This window comes from Diabrotica undecimpunctata, chromosome 2, assembly GCF_040954645.1.
Source record: "Diabrotica undecimpunctata isolate CICGRU chromosome 2, icDiaUnde3, whole genome shotgun sequence".
Classification (NCBI taxonomy): domain Eukaryota; kingdom Metazoa; phylum Arthropoda; class Insecta; order Coleoptera; family Chrysomelidae; genus Diabrotica; species Diabrotica undecimpunctata.
Genome location: NC_092804.1, coordinates 170,745,503 through 170,763,975, shown reverse-complemented (window position 1 = coordinate 170,763,975; position 18,473 = coordinate 170,745,503). Strand labels below are relative to the sequence as shown.

At 34.8% G+C, this 18,473-nt stretch overlaps 2 protein-coding genes across 5 annotated transcripts in view; one reads left to right on the top strand and one right to left on the bottom strand.

The window, feature by feature from the left end:
• toc (toucan) overlaps positions 1-18,473 on the bottom strand; it is a 516,113-nt gene that overhangs the window by 484,206 nt on the left and 13,434 nt on the right. The gene's annotated exons all lie outside the window — the stretch shown is intronic.
• LOC140433098 (uncharacterized) lies at positions 1,485-17,730 on the top strand. The gene is made up of 10 exons (XM_072521154.1): positions 1,485-1,629; positions 2,764-3,104; positions 4,234-4,591; positions 4,655-5,095; positions 7,473-7,661; positions 10,659-10,985; positions 11,065-11,748; positions 11,831-12,209; positions 12,284-12,618; positions 16,691-17,730. Exons 1-10 carry the CDS (start codon positions 1,485-1,487, stop codon positions 17,728-17,730), a joined length of 4,239 nt encoding a protein of 1,412 aa, XP_072377255.1.

Below are 18,473 nucleotides of genomic sequence, written 5' to 3'. Positions count from 1 at the left end.
GATACAAGGTAAAAACAGCGCTAGACTCGTGCCAAATAAGGTTTTCTCATTGATTGCCGTATAAAAACTTGAACGCAATCTCATCTTAAGCAAAATTAAAACCCTTTTAAAATTAATAAAGTAATTTCTAATGCTAGTTCTAGGTAATGCAGGCGCCAACTGGGTAGAATACGTGCCCAGCCTCGTAAAATGGAAGAATGATGATCAGCTTTAAATTTATACGTGTTTCTTATCTTCAAACGCGGGTATAGGTGAAAATTTGCAAGAATAATTGAAACTAGAATCGAAAAGGCACGAGAATGTTAAATTCGAATAATTAAAATAGCTACAAAATGCACAGGGATAAAAACCCAATACACAATAAATTCTGCGTCAAAATATGTATCAGAAAGCTTCAAATTATGGAGAAAATATATAAAATCAAGAAAGATATAGTCCAGTCATTAGAGATTTGATCTCTGAAACGCCGTATACGCCGTATAAAAAAATGTTTCAAACCAGAAATACAGCTGAGATAACTTTGAACAAAAATGTCAATTAGCACTTGTTGTGTACAATGAACCGTTCTCTCAGAAACAACGCTTGAAGCGACCGGCGATTTTGAAATGTCAGCATCAAATTTGTAAAGTAGTGTCGCGCGAGAGAAGAGAACTGATTACTCAAGTGGGTATTACTTGATCGAATGGAACAGAACTTCCACCAGTGTGGGTGTTTCCAAAGAAAAAATTTCACAAACATAGAATGCTAAATGGTATTCCAGAAGGGTATGACTAGGGATGACCAGTGATAATTTTAAGTTTTAGAGCATTTTGTAAATCATGTTTGGTGTTCTTAAGAACGGCAAATTATTTTATTAATGGATAATCATGAAGATAATGGAATTACAATTCTAACTCTTCCACCCCACACATCTAACAAATTGCAACCATTAGATAGGACTGTTTTTGGACCGTTTAAAAGGTGTTTCAATTAAGGAGCAGATGACTGAATGCTCTCTCATCCAGGAAAGGCATTATCAATTTATGACCTTGCACAAATATGTATAAAAGCTTGGGATCGATCTGCATCTCCTTCTCCTTCCAACATAAAATCTGGATTTTGTTGCTCTGGAATTTGGCTATTGGATAAAAATATTTTTGGTGAAGAAGACTTTCTATGCTCATTTGTAAGAGACTGATTTCTTTTAACATCAAAAGACAACAATGTTTCTTCATCAAGTGAATTTTCAAATCAAAATGTGGAGGTGTCATCGCAATTCTGCCTCTCTTCATTGTCACAGCCTGACACTCTAGTTAAAAGCGAGCACAAGAAAGATTACTTATCTCCATCCCAAATAAAACTATACCCGAAAGCTCCAGAAAAAATTAACTAGAAAAGGTCCAGTAAAAAGAACAAACATAATAGCAACCGATACTCTGGAACGCAATGCAATTGCAGAAAAGGAATTGAAAAAAGACACCACAAATTAATAAAAAAAAATAGAGATGGTAAAGAGGAAAGTAATGAGCGAGTCTTCTTTCGATGAGCAAGAAGTGATTTACAAAGACTCATCTTCAGGTTTAGATTTGGAAAATGATGAAGATCAGGATGAGGATCTTACTAGTCTTCGAATTGATAGTTTCGTGGTTTGTAAGGTGTTTGGAAAAAATCGGTTTGACATTTTTTTAAAAAGCAAGTTGCTTCCAATTGGTTAATAGTTAGTGAAGAGCCTCCAGTATTTGTAACATACGAAAAAGTGATTGTAAGGTTACCAAATCCTTTGGCAGATCAAAGTGCCAGATATAAAGACATAATATATTTTAACATTGATCTTTCCCAGTACAGTTTATTTTAACAATAATATCTGGTTTGTTTCATTGATATCTAAAGTTTTTTTTTGCAAATAAAGACCTTAAGTAATATATTACTATTTATTCGTTTATTTTCCAGATTCTCCCGGTCAGACGGGGGGTTTTGACACATTACCTCAAGTATGAATATGCGAATATTTCATTCACATTGTTATATTTGTACACAAACTATGCAAATATATAGTGAGGAGACATACATTAATCAGTATGATTTCAAAATTTTAGATATTTGTTATCCATGTCCACGCCATAATGTTTTATTAAAAAATTGTCCAAACCCTCCTGGCGCTCCCATACAACTGTTGTATCTTTAGTTGCATACAAGACCTTAGGGCTAAACCACAAAATATCTACTTAAGAAACTACTTAAACCCTTATTTTTAAATGATATTAATTTGTAACGAGGACTACAAAACCAGTTAATTTCTTGACAGTGTCACTCGATACTCGCATAATCATTGCAAAGTTATTAAATTATTTCCGAATCAAAATAACAGTTTTGACATTTTCTCAAAAATCTACTTTTTTGAGTTGTCACTTTTGAGGCAGGGATGTGACTTCTTCTTCTTTTTTCCTTTGAAGGTATGACTTGCCGTCAAAGGCAAGGATGTTCTTCTTTCTTCCTTTCAAGGTAGGACTTGTCGTCAAATTAGTGGCCTTCTCTAAAAGCAAATGCGGATAATTTCATTTTTGTGCATCAGAAAACATGGGATTTTAGTAATAACAAAAAAAGTGGGGCGCACCAAAAATTTAAAAATCAGAAGTTGTATTAGATGTGGATCACATGTGGATGTCAAATGTCACCAATAATATGAATAACTTTTATTGCATATATTTGACAAGCCAAGGCAAGTCACAGGCAAGTACTGTATACTACTTTGACAAGACACGTTCCATATGTTTCATATAATAGTTATAATAATAATCTTATTTCATACCGCAATTCTTTTTCATGAACCTGCACCTGGTCCACTAACAGATCTAAGTGTATGTAAAGTATCACACTTAGGTATAGAATATAAGGGCACCGTTCAAAAAACTGAATCAAAGGTTCGGTGTCAATCTTGGACATCATCACAACCTCATCAAATTAAAGATGATTTGTTGGACGCAAATTTTTCAGACGGCTCAAGGAAGACGGCTAAAAACTTTTGTAGAAATCCTAATAAAGATCCTCTTGGACCTTGGTGTTATAGCATGAATTTAGACTTGCAGTTTGAAACATGTGCAATACCTCTATGCAAGTTGTCTCAGGTAAGAATTATTTGTACTCGCATTACATGATAAACAAATAGTACCTAATGCTGCTAACGCTGTAAAAACAATCAAAGCCAGAGAAGAGCATTTATTGATGCAACATTAACATTTACATTTTTAATTATTGTTGTTAATTTTTACAACTGTTATAAAAGTTAAATGTATTAGATGAAAGAATTAGAAACACTTAAAATGCAAACAAAGATGCGATACCAAAAGTAAGAAATCGCTAAGCAACTAAAAATAATGGAATGAGTTTTCACAATATCAACGAGAACTCAAGGTACTTTTAGATGTACCAGCAAACATGAACAACGCCTGCCTCAGTATATGGTTGTCTGCTTTTTGCGTCTCTGAGACTGATAATCTAAACATTTTTAGCAATAAAAAAAACGAATAGCTTAGGGTCTGAAAGAGAAAACATAGTTCTCGGAGAGATTTAAAACCGGCAAGTTTTCATTCCATGACTTTTGGTTAAAAAAAAGGTGATTTAAACTCAAATGCTATGTGGCAGTCTTTGTTTAGGGGGTTAGTTAATCACCGGTTTGTTGCTGTATTCCGTGTCAGAGATTTGATAACAAGCGTTTCTGAGGGCTAAGTGACCTGCATGTTTTGAAGAATCATGTTGTTATCATCCAGGACAACCTAAGACGCAGTTTTGGTGTTTGTCAGTCTCCATTTTGTTTCTCCCATGTGTCGGATCCAGATCGTTTGAAGTTTGTGTGGGACAGTGTTTTTTTTTTGTATCCAATTCCAAGGAAAGAAAACCCTTTCTTTCTAACCAACAAGAGGATTTTTTTAAACGGCGTCCTATTTTAAATAGTTCAAAAATTTTCTTGTGTTGCGTTGACCAGGACATCTCTGTAAGTATTTTTTTGATTTCTTTTTCGTAGTTAGTTTCTCCTAGTTCCTCAAATAAAGGAATCCTTATCGACGACTCAGCTCTCTAACCAAAACACGAGTAGCTATTCGCAAACGTTTTAATTTATTTGCTCACCCTATCTCCAAGCCCAGTAATTATTCGGTCCCTCCTTTCAACCCGCTATAAGCAATTATAAATTCTTACACGTTATAATTTTATAATAAATCCAAATAATATAAGCTTATGCTAAACTAAATGTTCTAGTGTAAACTCACAGGACCCGGTATGGAATATGCAGGAGACTATAATAAAGGAACGTCACAAAGAAAGTGTTTAAAATGGAACAAAGATCGCAAAAAAGTTAAAGACCAGGCAAACTATATCTCAGTACCTAAATTCGACAAAAAACTGTTTCCAGAAGCAGATCTTTCCGATGCTAAAAAGTTCTGTAGAAATCCTACTGGCGATATCGGAGGTCCTTGGTGTTTTGTTGAAAACGAAGATACCGATGAAGTCGAGAAGGAGTACTGTGATGTTCCTCTCTGTGATGATCCAGTCTGCCTAGTGTTTTCAAAAAATTCTGACACGTACATGCACTATACAGATTTTAATAACACTTTAGGTGAGATTTTACATTCCTAAGTTTTTTATGTAATTTAAATATGTATATGTCATGTTTTTTCAGCAAATCTATCCTTTGGCGTTAAGCTATGGGACTCAGATTCCTATTTAGAAGCCAGCGCTAGAATAGTTTTAACCCTTTTACCACTGCCTTTAACCGGAACAGAAATAGAATCGGCTGGTATCGGCATTGAAATTCGCATTGGCAACAACTTTTCTACCCTTAGTTACGGAAACGTCGAAAACCCAGAACTAGAAGCGACTCACGGAATTTTGAAGTCAACAGAGTTTACTAAATTTTCTTTGAGTTGGCACAGAGGCTTTATAACGTTTGGATACGAGGGAAAAGTGAAGTATATTTTTCTTGCAGAGTATCAAACCAAAAACAACCTTATGGGCTTTTACATGGATCAGTTTAATTATTATTCAGTTCAAGGAACGAATATCATTTGGTCTTTTCCTTTCTGTAAGGATGATTTTGAGTGCGATGCCCATATTACCACAGGTAAGACTACCAAAATATTTCTCTCTCTCTCTCTCTCTCTCTATATATATATATATATATATATATATATATATATATATATATATATATATATATATATATATATATTCTTTGAATATATGTTCTATAAAGATAATTTAAACATAATAAAGCTAGCTCCATTTTTAATTTAAAGACTTATTGTTTCAATGATAGAGTTATTAGCGGTATAAGTATATCTCTCTTTCCAATGGCGTTGTAGCTCTCCAACAGTCGCACTCTGGCCTCCTCACCCACCTCCAAGCATCGCGTTCTTCGGCTGCTCTCCTCCATTTGTCTACCCTCAATATTTCTCTAACATCGGTTCTCACTCCGTTTATTCACCTATTCCTTGGTTTTTCTACTGGTCGATGTCCTACCATAGTTCCACTGAGCGTTCAACTAGGTGCTCGATCGTGGACGTGACGGCCGGAGTCCCCCAGGGGTATGTCTAGGGCCCGATGCTATGGAACCTGGCATATGGCGGAGTTATGAACTTTGAATACGGAGAGGGTACAACCTGCATTCACGGATGGCCTCGCTATCTCAAATATCTCAGATCTCAAATACCGGGTTCGTTCGTAGAGAAAAGAATGACACAGCACGGACTGAAACTTGCGCAGAGAAAACCGAAGCCATCATTCTAAAGAAGAAAAGGAACAGGCAAAGTCTTGAATTACAATGTGCGGGAGCATGTCTAATAAACACCCAAGAAACACGTAAAGTACCTAGGAGTGACATTGCACCAGAATGGAAAATGAGGGAGGCACGTGCAGGAGGTGCCCCGGAAGGCTTCGAATAGTGCGGCTGCGTTGGGAAGGGTGATGCCCAACATTGGGGGACCCAAATCCGAAAAGAGGAGAGTCTTAAACGGTGTTATACAGTCGATCGTCCTCTACCCGGCACCAGTCTGGAGCGGGGCGGTAGAAATAACGGCCTATATAAGGCTCATGACACGAGTGGACAGAACAAGTCTGTTGCGAGTGGCATGCACCTACAAGACTGTGTCTGTGACTGTGAAAGGGTGACACAGATGAATGCCTATACTGTGGACACTCGGATACTGTGAAGAAAGGAACAGAATGGAAAGAGAGACAGGTGTGAATTTTGTTACAGTGAGAGAAATGATTGAAAATAAAGCAGTTTGGACTAGCTTACACAACTATATCCGTGCAATAATCAAGAAAAAAGAAGAGAAAGAAAGACAGCTGGACCAACGGCAAAGGTAAGAGGGAAAGATGCTGGAAGTTGAAGCTAGAAAAGTGGGTCAGCCTGTGGGGATGGAGGAAATGCCCGTCTGGGAGTGATGCCGTACTAGGAGCGATGAGGGTCTTCCATTCGCTACCTGCAACGAGACAGGGAGCCTCCTTGCTGACAGTCTGTGGATGAATGAAGGTAGGGCTTCGGAAGTGATGCCAGTCTTACAGCGGCCATTCCGCTTCTGGATCGCTGGACGACAGATTAGGGTCTGGTTTAGCAGGTAGACGTACGGCGTAGACTCGACGACGAGAGGGCATTTTAAAGTACCTCGGGAACTATCGCCGGGCGTACGAAGAAGGACTCCTGAACTGGAAGATTCCAGACACCCCTCTATAAAGAAAAGAAAAAAAAAGGTGCTCTGTTATTATCCATTCTCATAAAGTAAGCAACGCAGTTAATTTTTGTAGTTTTGCATAATTTGCTACAGAGGGTTGTTTGTAATATTGATACAACTCGTGGTTGAAACTTATATTCCACTTACCATTGTCGAAATGAGTCCCAATATATTTCTCAATATTAGACTAGGGAATTAACGATATTCCCATGACTATATATGCTGAACTTCTCCCACTTTTGTCTGCTTCCTCATTAGGAAGACAGCGAAGCAAACTTTTAGCAGACGTCGATGAGAGATTTCAGCTTTTTCAGCAATAGCTTCTCGTATAGCTTCAAAATTACAGGCAGTAAGGAAATCGGCCTGTGTGGTGATACTGTATTTGGTTGATTTCTAGGTTTAAGAATCATTATGACCATCATCCATATTGATAAGGATCAATATACTTTAATCTGAACGAGACATTTATAAGATATGTCAGCTTTCCTATGGCTTTTCTAGAGAGTTGTTTTAAGATTTTCTCACTTTCATACTAGTGTGCGATAAAATCTAAACAAGTTCCATCTAATTATTTATTTTTTGTGCATATATACCAACTAATTTTGTCCTGTTTTCTATTGTATGTTTGGTATCCAGATGTATTTATGAGATATTGCTGTGTGACTGTATAATAATATTTAAATATTGTATTCATTTGGGGAAAGGTGATAATACCACAAAGAAACAGTTTATTACAACAATATTAACCCTTAATGTTTATTATAGGTGAAGAATTCCAACAATTTTGGCCACTTCGGGAAAAAGCATCTGGATATGATCTTTATATACATGTCAGGGCCCACCATTCGGCATGTGTCAAATTTGTACTAGCTCCTACAATAGATTTTCCAAACGTGAAATTAACTTTATTGGGCAAAAATAATTACACTAGGATTACTCTAGTAGAGTACAGAGGTCAGTATCAAGTATAACTAAATTCAACTATGGTACTTTTAGGTTTTTATTTAATGCTACAATAATTTGAAGTCATTCTCTCAGTATCATTGAACCAGTTTATTGTTATCTCAATTATGTTTATTCAACAACTTCAATGTTTCTTACAAAGAGATATTTATGGACTTTAATATTACATCAATCAGCGTTTTAAATTTTAAATTAATATCCAAATTATCGTTATAGACAAAATTAAAGTTACAATTCAACAAAACCTGAATCAAATTGAAGAGACCATCCCCTGATTGCCCAATTTGTGGATTAGTAAGTTGTCGGAAAGGAAATTCCTCTGTGGTCAGATATGATCCACAGATCAGATGTGTCAGAGATCCACAAGTTTTATGGTACCATTAATTACCCCGAATTTAAAATTTAATTTGTTTTATAAGATTGTAAGATCTTAAAGATATAAAAAGTTTTATAGCTCTGATGTCTATTCCATTAAACTGAATTACTTCTTCAAGTGTGTCAGTGGCTTTGTATACTTCGCTGTAGTATTTAGTCACGAGTTGTATTATTTCATTTTTGTCTGTAATTCTGTTGTTTTCGTTTGTTAGAGCAACGATTTGCTTTTTCCCAACGATTAATGCTTTTCTTGTTTTCTTATAGTTTTTCCAGTTTTCGATTGCATTTTCTACCAGTCCTTCATTGTATTTTCTTGTGTCTTCCTTAATACTTTTCCTTATTGTTTTACAAAGTTTTTATGTATTGTATTCTTTGTATATTGCTACATACTTCCATTTCCCTTCCTTGTTTTAGCATTATTTTAGTTTTATCAGACAGTTTATGTTCATTTTGCTGTTGCGGGCCTCCGATTTCTTTGGCACTATTAAGGATGATTTCCATTACTGTTACTCTTTTTTTGCTGTTTGACTGTTATTATTATTTAATGCTTTATTTATGTTTGTAGAGTTCCTCTATTTCTTCGTCAGTGTGAGTAATCGTTGGGGCGTATATTTGTATAATTTGTATATTGTATCTCTTTGATAATTGTATATATATATATATATATATATATATATATATATATATTGTGATGATGTATTATTTGTGAATGATGAGCAATGAGTGTTTTTTAATAATATATATATATATATATATATATATATATATATATATATATATATATATATATATATATATATAGGGTTTTTATCGCGGTTCTCAAAGAATTAGTTTGTAAGCACTTTTTTAAATTATCTTTATTATATCTATTATGAAACACACATATATATCTAACATAACCAATGCAAAATTTAAAATAAACTATCTTTAAATTGAAATTCTTATGAAACTAATTAAATTATATAGACAATGTAAAATTTAAACAAACTATCTTTAAAATTGAAATAATTATGACACTAACTAAATTATATTAACAAAATTTTGTACCTTTCTTTCACTGAATGCCTAAATGAAAATGTTCTCCAAAATAAAGATTTTAATCACCACTCAATGTCTTCGTTCTCAGCCTCGGTTATCCTTGTTTTTGTGAAATTACTTTTTCCAATTATCAGCTTCCACCAATTTAAAATATTTTTCTTCTTAACAGCATTTATATTTATTCTTCTTTTCAATATACCAATATCCAATCACCAAATATATTATATAATTTTAATTTTCAATTAATACTTCCTTCCATTATCCAATTACCATTTTTACATAACATAATTTTTAATCTTCAATAATATTATCTTTATACTGTTTCTTAATCTTCATTGAACTTATTATATTAAACATCTGGACCTTCTGACTGGCTATCTTGAACTTATTGAACAACTGACTTCACTAACTAAATGTGTCTGTCTTCTAACTAACTTTCTTACTAACTGACTGGCCATCTGACTGACTATCTTGAACTTATTGAACAACTGACTTCACTAACTAAATGTGTCTGTCTTCTAACTAACTTTCTTACTAACTGACTGGCCATTTTAAATCCAAATCATCGAGTATTTATACCTTTTCAATGTTCCAGAACCATCTGGCAAGAAATCTTATTCGATTTGTTCCATTTCCTACATATCTGAATTTTCTGGAATAATCCATGTCGCAAACAAGGCCATCTTCGGTGATCTAGAGAATTCCTTACTTTTCTATCGAGAATTTTATCGACATTTAGGCTTTTCAGATTAGAATATAAACTTAAATCAGTAACTTAAACACTCTAATTTAATAAATTACACATTTTAAACAACATATAACCCTATTTCACATTCGCAAATTCTTATTCAACTGTCATTTAAATGTATAGTTGGTTGCCTATGCACATGGCTGACTTAAATATATTTACAATATTATAATTATTAAAAAAAAAACTTTTTACACTTATTATATGCTAATTTCTTAAGAATACCCTCATATAAATAATTTTTATAAAATTCTCTAGTATATAACTTATTAAAATAACCAAATAATTTTTATATCTAACATTATCTAGTGTGTAACTTATAAATTATTTTCTTTAAACACCAATCATCTCAATATATATATATATATATATATATATATATATATATATATATATATATATATATAAGCCCTTAATATAGACAGTATGTAGGTCATCAGCTACAAGCCAGTGCTCATTAAGACACAAACAATCAGCTAAAACATCCTTGAGCAGTAATTCAAAATCAGGAAAAAAGTTACGCAATGATTGAGCATTATAATGAATGATCTTTAAATAACTTTTAATTTTAAGAACACTTAACAGAATCCAGTCACATTGGCATCCTCTTCACAAAAAACTTTGATACTACTGCACCCTTTAGCCGAACATCTTTGTTCCAGGCTTTCTTTAGATTTTCTTGATTAATTAATTAATTAAATTATGAATTAATTAAAAGAGACGGATGTGCTATCTATCGTAGATACCATGTCGTTGAGTCACTTTGTCTAAATTAAATTTCAATAAAAACATTTTTCAACAAAAACGTAATCGATTTACTATTGCAGATGGCGCAGAAAGGGATTTAAAGCAACTCCAACTCCAAAACATAATAAATTACTGGGAATGGAGAGAAATTTCAATAAGTTTCTTTGCTAACACGATGACTGTATACATAAAGAAACCTCTTGGATTACAAACGTTAGCGGAAGTTAAAGACGATATTTTCAGAAATGTTCGATGGTTTAGCGTTAGTTCGGAAAATACGGTGGCTCATTGGAGCTTTTACTGCAAACCTCCTCCACCTGCTAATCCAAAGAACGCGTTTTTACCAGAATGTGCGATTAATTCGCAAGAATCGAATTATAAAGGAACACAGGATATAACAAGTAAAGGTAAATTGTTTTCTAAAAGTTTCATTTTTTTTTTGTTTAATAAATAAAATTTTTTAAAAATGACTGATATAATTTTGAGGTCTCCCATGTCTTCCATGGTCAGCACAAAAATTGTTACCTCAAGAAATCAAATTTTCCAACAAAGACGAACTCATGAAGTCCTGGAATTATTGTAGAAATCCAATTGATTCTAACCAACGCACTTATTGCTACACTGTTTCAATTAACCCTGATAAGAGAATCGGGAAATCATTTTGCAACATCAGAAAATGTAAATCTGAACAATGCCGAATGGCTGGAACTGGAAACGATTATAGTGGAACCCTAAATCGAACTAGATCTAATAGAACTTGTGATACTTGGGTTACTGAGACATTTCTGGATAATTCAAGTATAAAAAATTCAACATTAGAATTTTTATTAAAAAAAGACTATCCTGAAATATCTACAACTCCAGTAAGTAAAGAAGCACACAAGTCTGTTTGGAATGATACGTTGTTTCCAGAAGGTTCTTCCATTAAAGCTGAAAATTTCTGCCGCAATCCCTCCAGAAATATTGCGGGAACTTGGTGCTATACAACTGATCCTAATGTTCCAGAAGACGCCTGCAATGTAGGTGACTGTGACAAGCCTGAGGAATGTACTATTATAATATCCACCAGTCTTACTGACAGGAAAACTTTTATTTTACCGCAATGGAAGGAAGCTGGACTTCAAGGAGGATTAAGATTTGCTATAAAAGAATGGAATCCTGATTTCGTAGGTAATGTAGCTACCAAAATATTAAATCAAATCTCTTACCCCAAAACCCTTGAGCACCCTAACCTTACTTTTATATCTTTTAGATGGTTTGAGTATATTAATCACTCCAAAATTGGATTTAGAAAACCTGACTTTACAAATAGCAGCCGACAATAACGAAAAAGTGAAACTATTTAAAAACAACGAACTTCTAGCGCAAAAAACCCTCCCACATCTTATAGGAGCTGGCAAATGGACAGATTTCTGGTTGCAAATACGACGAGGCGAGATCATGTTTGGTCTAGAAGGCGTTCCTTCGTCGTTATTCGAGTGGATAAGTCCCAATGAAAATGATGAATTTGAACCGATGTTTGTCAACTTTGCTTCGATTATTGGTAAACCAATGGGTTTGAGTTTTAAGTGTGATGAGTGCCATACACAGAACGTAACTGTATATAATACTGAAGTTTATTACCCGATTGGGTGAGTATTTCCTTTTAAAATTGATGAAAACTTAAGTCAAAATCATTCTGTATTAATCGCATCATTTATTTTAGTTTGTGGAAGGAAGAGAAACCATTATTTAACAACGTAACTTTATTGATTAGAGGAACTGGAATTACCGTTATAAAATTGATGCTTTTACCAGAACATCCTGATTTTTTCTTATTAAATATGGATGGTATGAAAGAAACAATTTCATTCGACAGAGTAGAAGGCTCAAAACCAAATGTTCAACTTAAAATGCAGCATATTAAAGAAGTCATTTCGGAACATTCGTGGACGAAATATTTAATTATATTTAATGAATCAAGAATAGATGTCGAGCGAAATAATGTCACTGTTTTAACACATACCAGTCCAAAGTCGCTTTTAATTTACTGGTTTTCTGGTAAAGTATTGTTGAGCTTATGTTGTATTGTATTGTATAGTGTATTGTTGGTCTCAATTAACCCAGATAAGTATATCACCAAGAGTTTTTGAAGTGAAAACTTCTTTAGCGATGTTGTGCACTTTTTGGATGGTGAAAAAGCATTTTTTTTTTTTTGTGGCAAAAAGACAGATTTTTGCCACCGTCATCGCTACGCAAATTGGTCGCAAAGTTACATAGCTCGAGAACGGCTCAACGGATCGTAACCTATGAGGTTTCCTTTAAAAAGGAAGAGGATAAAACATGGCGGCATTGCCAAAAAGACATTACATCATATCTCTGTTGTTATTGGTCCGATTAGACCGTGTGATACGTTAAATGAAAGGGAAGGATATACCGAATATATTAAGATAAAAGAAAAACCAACAAGGCGACTACTAAAGCGACACAGAAAGCTACTATGTCCCTGGGTAGATGTAGAAGAATGTGCGGTAAGAATTGGGGACTTAAACGCAAAATGACTCTATGGTTATACACAAGGGTTATAAATTAATGATAACCTATGGCTCGGTGACGTGGTGGACGAAGACCCAGCAAGTAGGAACAATAAGGCTGCTAGGTAATACACAAAGGCTAGAACGTCTGTGTATTACAGGGGCCATAAAAACAACTCTTACAGCAACGTTGGAAGTCCTGCTGAATCCACCACCCACTTTATATCTTTATACTGGGCGAAGCCAGATCAGTGATGCACAGATTAAACCCCTGGACAGCGACATATAAGCCAGATGCATGGTGTTGACAACAGAAAGCTAATCGAGGAGCTAAAAGCCGATATTGTGATATGGATGCAACAGCTACGAGATATAGCTTTAACAATAAGTTCACAATTAAGATACCAGGCAGGAGAGACTGGAATGAAGGTGTATCCATACAAACTTCTGCTACCTGGTACACGGATGGTTCAAAAACATCGCAGGGTGTGGGAGCCGGCATAGTAGGGACAAATCAAGGTATACATTTCCCGGTAAGTCTATCTAAAGATGTGAAAGTTTTCCAGGCGGAAATAACTGCAATCCATAAATGTGTGGAAGAAATAGAAAGGCAGGAAAGAACGTTCTGTTTAGTTGACATCTTCACAGATAGGCAGGCAGCGCTTAAGGCACTCAATTCTGTAGAGTTCAATTCTAAGCTAGTATGGGATTGTGTGTGTGACCTAAATAAACTAGAAAACCGTAGCAAGATTACGGTAGCCTGGGTACCGGACACGAGGGACATAAGGGCAATGAAAAAGCAGAAGAAATGGCCAAACAAGGCTCATCAATGCCATTCATCGGACCAGAATCCTTCTGCGGCGTTGCAAAGACAGTAACAAGAACGGCTACAAGGAAGTGGGTAGCTCACAAATCTCTGAAATGGTGCACTGTAAGCTGAATAGGCACTTGAAGCTGATGGAATTATCAGATGATGACCTGTGCAGATTCTGTCACCTCGAAGAAGAAACAGCAGAGCACATTATATGTCAGTGTGACAGTCTGGCAAATGTGCGGTTCTTTGCATTATAAGAAGAAAATCCACCGAAAAATAGCTACAGTTTTGAACCTATTACACTTTTTAAAAAGGGTCAGGCTGGAGAATGTTATCTAGGACTAGAGGACCACAATAGATCTGAAAAGGTCGCAGTAAAATAGGCCAAAAGACCACCTCTCTAATTCTATCTATCTACCAAAAGGGCATTCCACAGCATCCTCGTTATTAATTAATGTAAAATTACACACGATATATCATAGGGCACTATGGAAGAAAATAGATTCACTATAAGACAAATTTTGGTTTATTGCCGTAAAGAAGGGCTCTGGCTGAAAACAAACAACTGATCGAACCCTCACATGCGACATAGCAAATGAAAGGGGAGAATATAACAAATATATTAAGATAGAAAAAACAAATCAAATTAATACTTATAATTTCAATGCTATTTAAGAAGTTTTCACTTCTGTCGGCTCTCCCCAGAGTGCAATGTTTTCTTGTTTATCCTTAATGGGCAAGTCCATTGACGCAGACTGTGAAACAATAAGTATTTTTTCCTACTAATTCCTTTCTATCCTTCCTTACTTCTTTTTATGCATATTAAAATCGTCTTGTTTTCTTTGCAGTTCTTTTATTTCGTAGTTTATTTCTTCCATCCAGATATCTTTTGCAATCGAAATCAAAGACCTTGTCTGTCGATATACTGCTCTATCTTCATATTTGTTTTTACCGGCTTCTTTGTTAAATTGAATATAATATTTTATTTGCCATCCAACCACGTTTTTTTATTTGATCTTATAAAGATTTTAAAAGCTTCGTTTTCTATTGTGAACATAGCACAATTAAAAAAATATTAAATGTTGAAAAATCTCCCTAATCTAAAGATTCGCACCGATTTCCATAAAAATTTGTAAGTGAGCTTGTCAAACCCTCCTGTTCAAAAATAATATGTTTAAAAAGTGTCATAATCATCATATTTGACTCTTGGCTTGACAATCCTTTGTGGATCCAAGACTGCTCCAAAATTCGTTGCCATTCTGGGCCCTGATTCTATTTCATTTCGATGTCGAAATTTAAAAGCGACTACGCCATGACAGTCGCAATCGCTAGCGATTCTCATTCATTTCGATTGTAGTTAAAACTGGGGATATTTACTTTATCATTTTGACACTGCTGAAAATTTGGGTTGGCCCTGTTGTTTATTGGCTGCACTCTGCACTACGCTTGTTGAATGTTTGTTTTGTTTACGTTACGTGAACGTCTTTTTTTTCTTGTTTGAGTTGTTAAATCATAAATATTGGCCATTCTCAATTATATTTTGAATTGAAAGAAAAGATGACAAGAAAAAAAAAGGCGATGTGGGAGATCCTTAAGTTATAACCACTAAGATTTGACTTAGTGGTTATATTCTAATATATTTTTAAATTTACTGCAGCTTAGTAATACTAACTCTAAACATTTTGGGTATCCTAGAGGCATAAACACCTTCTTCCAAATATGGTTCTAATACCCTTATTAAATAATTTGCAGCTTGTTTATTAAGCCGGAATTGCTGCCTAAATTGAGCATCACTTAGTGAAAAAGAATTTTGAGTATCCCGTAACATTCTTCTTATCCTCCGTTATGAACGTCGGATATCTAACCTCTCTAATTCCTCCAAAACTAGCAAATGTCCGTAAAACACAGCCATATTGATACTTTTTGCCTCAGTTTTCCTTGCAAGGATCAAAACACCGCCTACTTAAACTGAACCTAAGTTCACTTCTCCCAGTCCAGTCAGTCATGTCAGATTAATTTCGACTCGAAATGAAATTTCAACCACTTTCTTGTGGTTGAAATTAATTTCGATAAGTCGAAAACTAGTGACGTCGTTTGGTTAGTTCAGCTGAAATCCACAAGGTTCGCAAAGTCGCATTTCGACGTCGCCATATTAATTTCGACATGTTTTGAGTCGAAATCTCAATTAGAATCAGGACCCTGTTACCATCTTTTCATTTTTAATACCCCGTAAGTCCGTCTCAATCCATCCAATCACCTAATTCGAGGTCGGCCTGTACTTCTTCTTCCTACAGGTAGTTCTCTGGTTAGCTTTTTAGCCATCGTGTTGTTTAGCATTCATTTTATATGTCCAATCCATCTGAGTAGCTGTGTTTTAATAAACTTTACGACGTCTGGTTCATTGAAGAGGTGGTATAATTTGAGGTTATATCTTTTGTGCCACTTGGTCGCGTATAGCTCCAAATATTTTACGGAGTATTTTACGCTCGAATATTTCCAATGGTCTGTCATCCTTCTGCGTTAGAGTCCATGTCTCCGACCTATATGTGAGAACAAACCTCAGCAGTGTTTTATATATATAATAATTTTAGTTCTTCTTTGGATGTTCCTTGAGTGGAATTGTTTTTGAAGTCCATAGTAAGCTCTTAGTAGCACCGTATCACTTAGTAGTCCGTAGTAGCACCCCACGGTGCTAGATCCCTTAAAGCTCCTCTACCTTCTCAAGCTTTTCGCGCCATTCTGACGAAATAGATATAATATCAATAAGACTTTATTGTTTTTTCAGTTGCTCCCCAAACTGGTTGGGTTACTTGGACAGCCAACTGCGAACCACTTGATCTAGATGGGCCTCCTCGAGATGGAGGCTGGTCGGCCTGGTCACCGTGGACATGTACAGCATCCTGTGGAGGAGGTGAAGGATTCAGAACTAGAACATGCTCAAATCCGAGACCGAACATTTTCGGAAAATTATGCCAAGGATCACCAACTTCCAACGGCAAATGTAACGACTTTCCTTGTGGTGACATCAGTCCGGAAACAATGGATACAATCAAGAATCATCTTCAAAGAAAAAGTTTTAATTATATTATTGAAGAAGGATCTTCAAAGTTAATAAGGAATAATAAAGATGTATTGAAACTAATAGCGAAAGAATCGCCGAAGGCTTATTATGAATGGACCTTGAATGGAATATTCATCAAACCAGAACCAAACAGAATAATATTTCAAAAAGAAAACATTGAGGTTAAAAATATAAGACAAACAGACTCTGGAGTATATGTATGTATATTATTTCGAGTAAATAAAAAACGAGTAATCCTTAGAGTCATAACTATATCAGTTATCTCCCAAACATTCGACATTGATACAAGAGCTACAAGATCGTTAACCATACCCTGCAACTCCGTCATTTTAGCCTACGTATACACAGATCTAAGCTTAGCAATTCATCTTAACGATCAAGTTTATGTAGACTATGGAACAACAACGCTTTCAGCTGTAAACACTTATCAAATTGATACTTTAAACATGTCTCACACTGGCAACTGGACGTGCGTTGTAGAGCAAAAAGATTTAAAATTTAAATGGACAACAAACTTCCTAAAAATTAACGTTAAAAAATCACCTAATTTGTTCACAAATTTAATGGAGGATAAATTGACGAAGCCTATTTTTGGCTGGATAAAAAATGAGACTCAAGTCTTGGTTGCTCTTATTTTTATTGTGGTTGCTGTTGTTATGCTTGTTATTATTTTTTTAATATTGTATTACAAATTTTGTACATTAAAAACTTCAAGATATAATGTAAATAGAAGAAAGGAATAAATATGTCCTTACCGAATATATATAATTCAATTCTTTTTAGACTGTAAATTTAAACACAGTTTTTTCGTTGAGACAAATAAGCCGATTTTCGATTTTAATGGATTTTAGAATGATCAATAGTGACATAGACCCACAGAGTTGGTCTATGTCGTTTGAACTGACAAGAACCACGTGTTCCAGTCGACCAAGGAAGAATGTTGCTCTTGAAACATTAACATTTACAACCATTGTCATCGACCTAGGGTCGCAATATATTTTAAATTTTAATATATAAACCATATATTTATGTCTGCACTGCAATTTTAGTGTTAGCTACAAGTACCAAAAGAATGCACTGGGGATGATCTGAGCTAGATCGAAAACGTTATCCATCTCTAATTTTTGGACGACATGACACTTTTAATAAGTTTTAATAAAATAGTTTTTATACCAATATACAAATTTTGAAGTTTTTTACTTCTGTATTAGTTTTTTAACTATGGTATACAGCCAACTACTGGGATTTTCCCATTAATTTTATATTCTAAAAGCTACAAAGTGATATGTATTAATTTTTTTTCAAGCCCTTCTAGGTTTTCTACTAGTTTTACCGTCATATCCTGGGCTATATAGGGTCTGTGGTGTGACAATATCAGCAATGGAGAAGCAATGGAACGTTCTAATCAACGCGCAACGAGAAGACTTACATGGCTGCCAAGTAAAACATAAGCGCATATTTTCAGTGGTTCTCTGACGATGTTAAG

Bases quoted from the DNA above. Each gene is read 5' to 3' on its own strand.
- LOC140433098 (XM_072521154.1), top strand. From the start codon at position 1,485: ATGGTAAAGAGGAAAGTAATGAGCGAGTCTTCTTTCGATGAGCAAGAA. The intron at 12,210-12,283 runs GTGAGTATTTCC...CATTTATTTTAG, and splicing joins GAAGTTTATTACCCGATTGG to TTTGTGGAAGGAAGAGAAAC. The intron at 12,619-16,690 runs GTAAAGTATTGT...TTGTTTTTTCAG, and splicing joins TTTAATTTACTGGTTTTCTG to TTGCTCCCCAAACTGGTTGG.